Here is a 2,820-nt window from a genome sequence, read left to right on the forward strand (position 1 = left end):
CACTCACCTCAGCCTCCCAAAGGCGCGGGATGACAGGCTGAGCCACCGAGCCCGGCTAGGCAGGCACTTTTTGTTCAATGACTCACTGATTCCACAGACCTTTATTAGGCACTTCCTGCGTGCCTGGTGCTGGCCAATCGCGTGGCAGGAGGGCTGTGGCATCTAGGAGTGCCACACAGAGAGGAGGGGGACAGAAAGGCAGGGGAGGAGAGAGACAGACAGAGACGGAGAGACGGAGATGGCGAGATGGGGAGAAGAGAGACAGGGAGGAGGAGACAGACAGTGACAGAGAGCAAAGACAGAGAGATGACGAGAGGAGAGACACAGAGACAGAGATGGGGAGAGGAGAGACACAGGTAGAGACAGAGAGATGGGAAGGCGAGAGACAGAGATGGAGTCTCACTCTGTCTCACACTCCTCTCCCTTCCTCCAGGGCCCCCAGCGGCGCCCGCCCTGCCCAGGGTGCGATGCCGGGCCCCTCGGTACCCGGTTGCCGTGGACTGCTCCTGGACCCTGCCGTCTGCCCTGAGCACCACCAGGCCCGTGGCTTTCATTGCCACGTACAGGTCAGAGCGCGGAGGGGGCCACGGGGACACTGGGCTCCCACACCCCAGACCTACGGAATTCCAGGATGGCCCTGTCCAGCCAAAATACACTTCCTAAAATGCACGTGGCATGTTGCAAGGCACAGGCATGCTTTAGTTTGTTTGTTTGTTTTGAGTCAGTTTCTCACTGTCACCCAAGCAGAGTGCAGTGGCACGATCGTGGAGCACTGCAGCCTCGACCTCCTGGGCTCAGGTGATCCTCCTGCCTCAGCCTCCTGAGTAGCTGGGACTACAGGCGCACACCACCATGCCCCAGCTAATTTTTGGATTTATTGTAGAGATGAAGTCTTGCCCAGGCTGGTCTGGAACCCCTGGGCTCAGGCAATCCTCTGGCCTCGGCCTCCCAAAGTAGTGGGTTTACAGGTGTGAGCCACCGCACCTAGCCTAGGGGTGCTTTAAACCTCTCTTGGAGGCTGGGTTCGGTGGCTCAGCCTGTAATTCTAGCACTTTGGGAGGCCGAGGTGAGTGGATTGCCTGAGTCCGCAGGTTTGAGACAGCCCTGGCAATTTGGTGAGACCTTGTTTCTACAGCAAATCAAAAATTAGTGGGCGTGGTAGCACACGCCTATAGTTCCAGTTACTTGGAAGACTGAGGTGGAAGGATCGCCGGAGCCCAGCAGGTCAACATTGGGGTGGCCGTGAGCGTGCCCCTGCACTCCAGCAAAAAAACTATTTTGTAACCACATGAAAACAACACAAACAACTGAAAGTAATTTTAATATTTATTTAAGTAATATCTAAATATTTGAAACATTTATCTTTTTTTCCTTAAATAGAGACAGGATCTTGCTATGTTGCCCAGGCTGGTCTTGAACTCCTGGCCTCAAGCGATCCTCCTGCTTTAGTCTCCCAAAGTGCTGAGATTACAGGCGTGAGTGGCAGACACAGTGGCTCTCACACTTGTAATCCCAGCACTTTGGGAGACTAAAGCAAGAAGATTGCTTGAGCCCAGGAGTTTGGGACCAGCCTAGGCAATATAGCAAGACCTTGTCACTACAAAAAAATCAAAAAATTAGTCAAGTGTGGTGGTGTGCACCTGTAGTCCCAGCGACTCAGGAGGCTGAGGGAGGAGGATTGCCTGTGCCTGGGTGGTCGAGGCCGCGGTGAGCTGTGATTGTGCCAGTGTGCTCTAGCCTGGATGACAGAGTGAGACTCTGACTCAGTAAAATAAATAAATTAAAAAGTCACACTCAGTGACACCATCCTTGCCTCAATGGCTCACTAGTCTTGGGTGGCCAGTGGTTACGATAGAGGACAGCTTCCAGAAAGTTCCACGGGACGGTGCTGAGCTAGAGCCTCGATATGCTAAAACCCGGCACCCTGGGGCCTCAGAATCGAGAGAAGTCCCATTACTTTGGGGTTCAGAATCTAAGTATGAATCCGTAGGCCTCTGGAATGTTGGAATTCTAGAGTCGAAATGCTGACATTCCAGAAGCCTTTATTGTATTTTTATTTTTTTGAGTGGGGGCTCACTCTGTCACCCAGGCTGGAGTGCAGTGGCACGATCACAGTTCACCGCAGCCTCCACCTCCTGGGCTCAGGCGATCCTCCCACCTCAGCCTCCGGCTCGGGCTACTTTGCCGGGTCTCGGAAGCCTTTAGAATTTGGGTCCCGAGCATCTTCTTGTGGTTTGTGACCTTCGCCCCGGCTCATTGCGGGCCTTGGGATGCTGGGACCCACGACCCCCTGGAGGCACAGCCAACAGCAGGGCCCAGCCCAGGGCTCCTGGCCTGTGGCCTCCACTGGGGACAGTCCCGGCCAGGAGACCTGCCCGGGGACATACGAAGGCCAGAAGACCTGCCCAGGCCCTCGACCTGTCCACCCGTGCCCTTCGACCCCGAGGGCGGGGGACCCCTGGCGAGCGTCCTGAGGTGACGCGTGGCACATTGCGATGTGTGTCCAGGCTCGGCATGGCCGCCCACGAGGAGAGCCGGCCCTGCCTCCAGCCCACGCCGGAGGCCACCAGCTGCTCCATCGAGGACATCCGGATGTTCTCCCTGGCGCCCTACGTGCTCAACGTCACGGCCGTCCACCCCTGGGGCGCCAGCAGCAGCTTCCTGCCCTTCAAGGCGGAGAACATCAGTGAGTGTGGGCGGGCGGGGCGGCGCTCCATCCTCTCCTCCCCGCTCATGACCACGCCCGCCTCCCGCGGGTCGTCTGGTCCTGGGGGCGGGGCTGGGCTCCATCCTCTCCGCCCCCTTCAGGACCACGCCCAC

The 2,820-nt window shown here is 57.2% G+C and overlaps 1 protein-coding gene across 1 annotated transcript; it reads left to right on the forward strand.

Annotated features, from left to right (window-relative positions):
* Window positions 1-433: 433 nt before the first annotated feature.
* LOC103271718 (interleukin-27 subunit beta-like) lies at window positions 434-2,686 on the forward strand (the record flags this gene model as incomplete). The annotated part of the gene is made up of 2 exons (XM_008069213.1): window positions 434-566; window positions 2,508-2,686. Coding segments are annotated over 2 exons (312 nt in total), but the record flags the coding sequence as incomplete, so codon positions are not given.
* Between the last annotated feature and the right edge of the window lie 134 nt (window positions 2,687-2,820).

Source organism: Carlito syrichta, unplaced genomic scaffold, assembly GCF_000164805.1.
Source record: "Carlito syrichta isolate Samal-C Ts95f unplaced genomic scaffold, Tarsius_syrichta-2.0.1 Scaffold311856, whole genome shotgun sequence".
Taxonomy (NCBI): domain Eukaryota; kingdom Metazoa; phylum Chordata; class Mammalia; order Primates; family Tarsiidae; genus Carlito; species Carlito syrichta.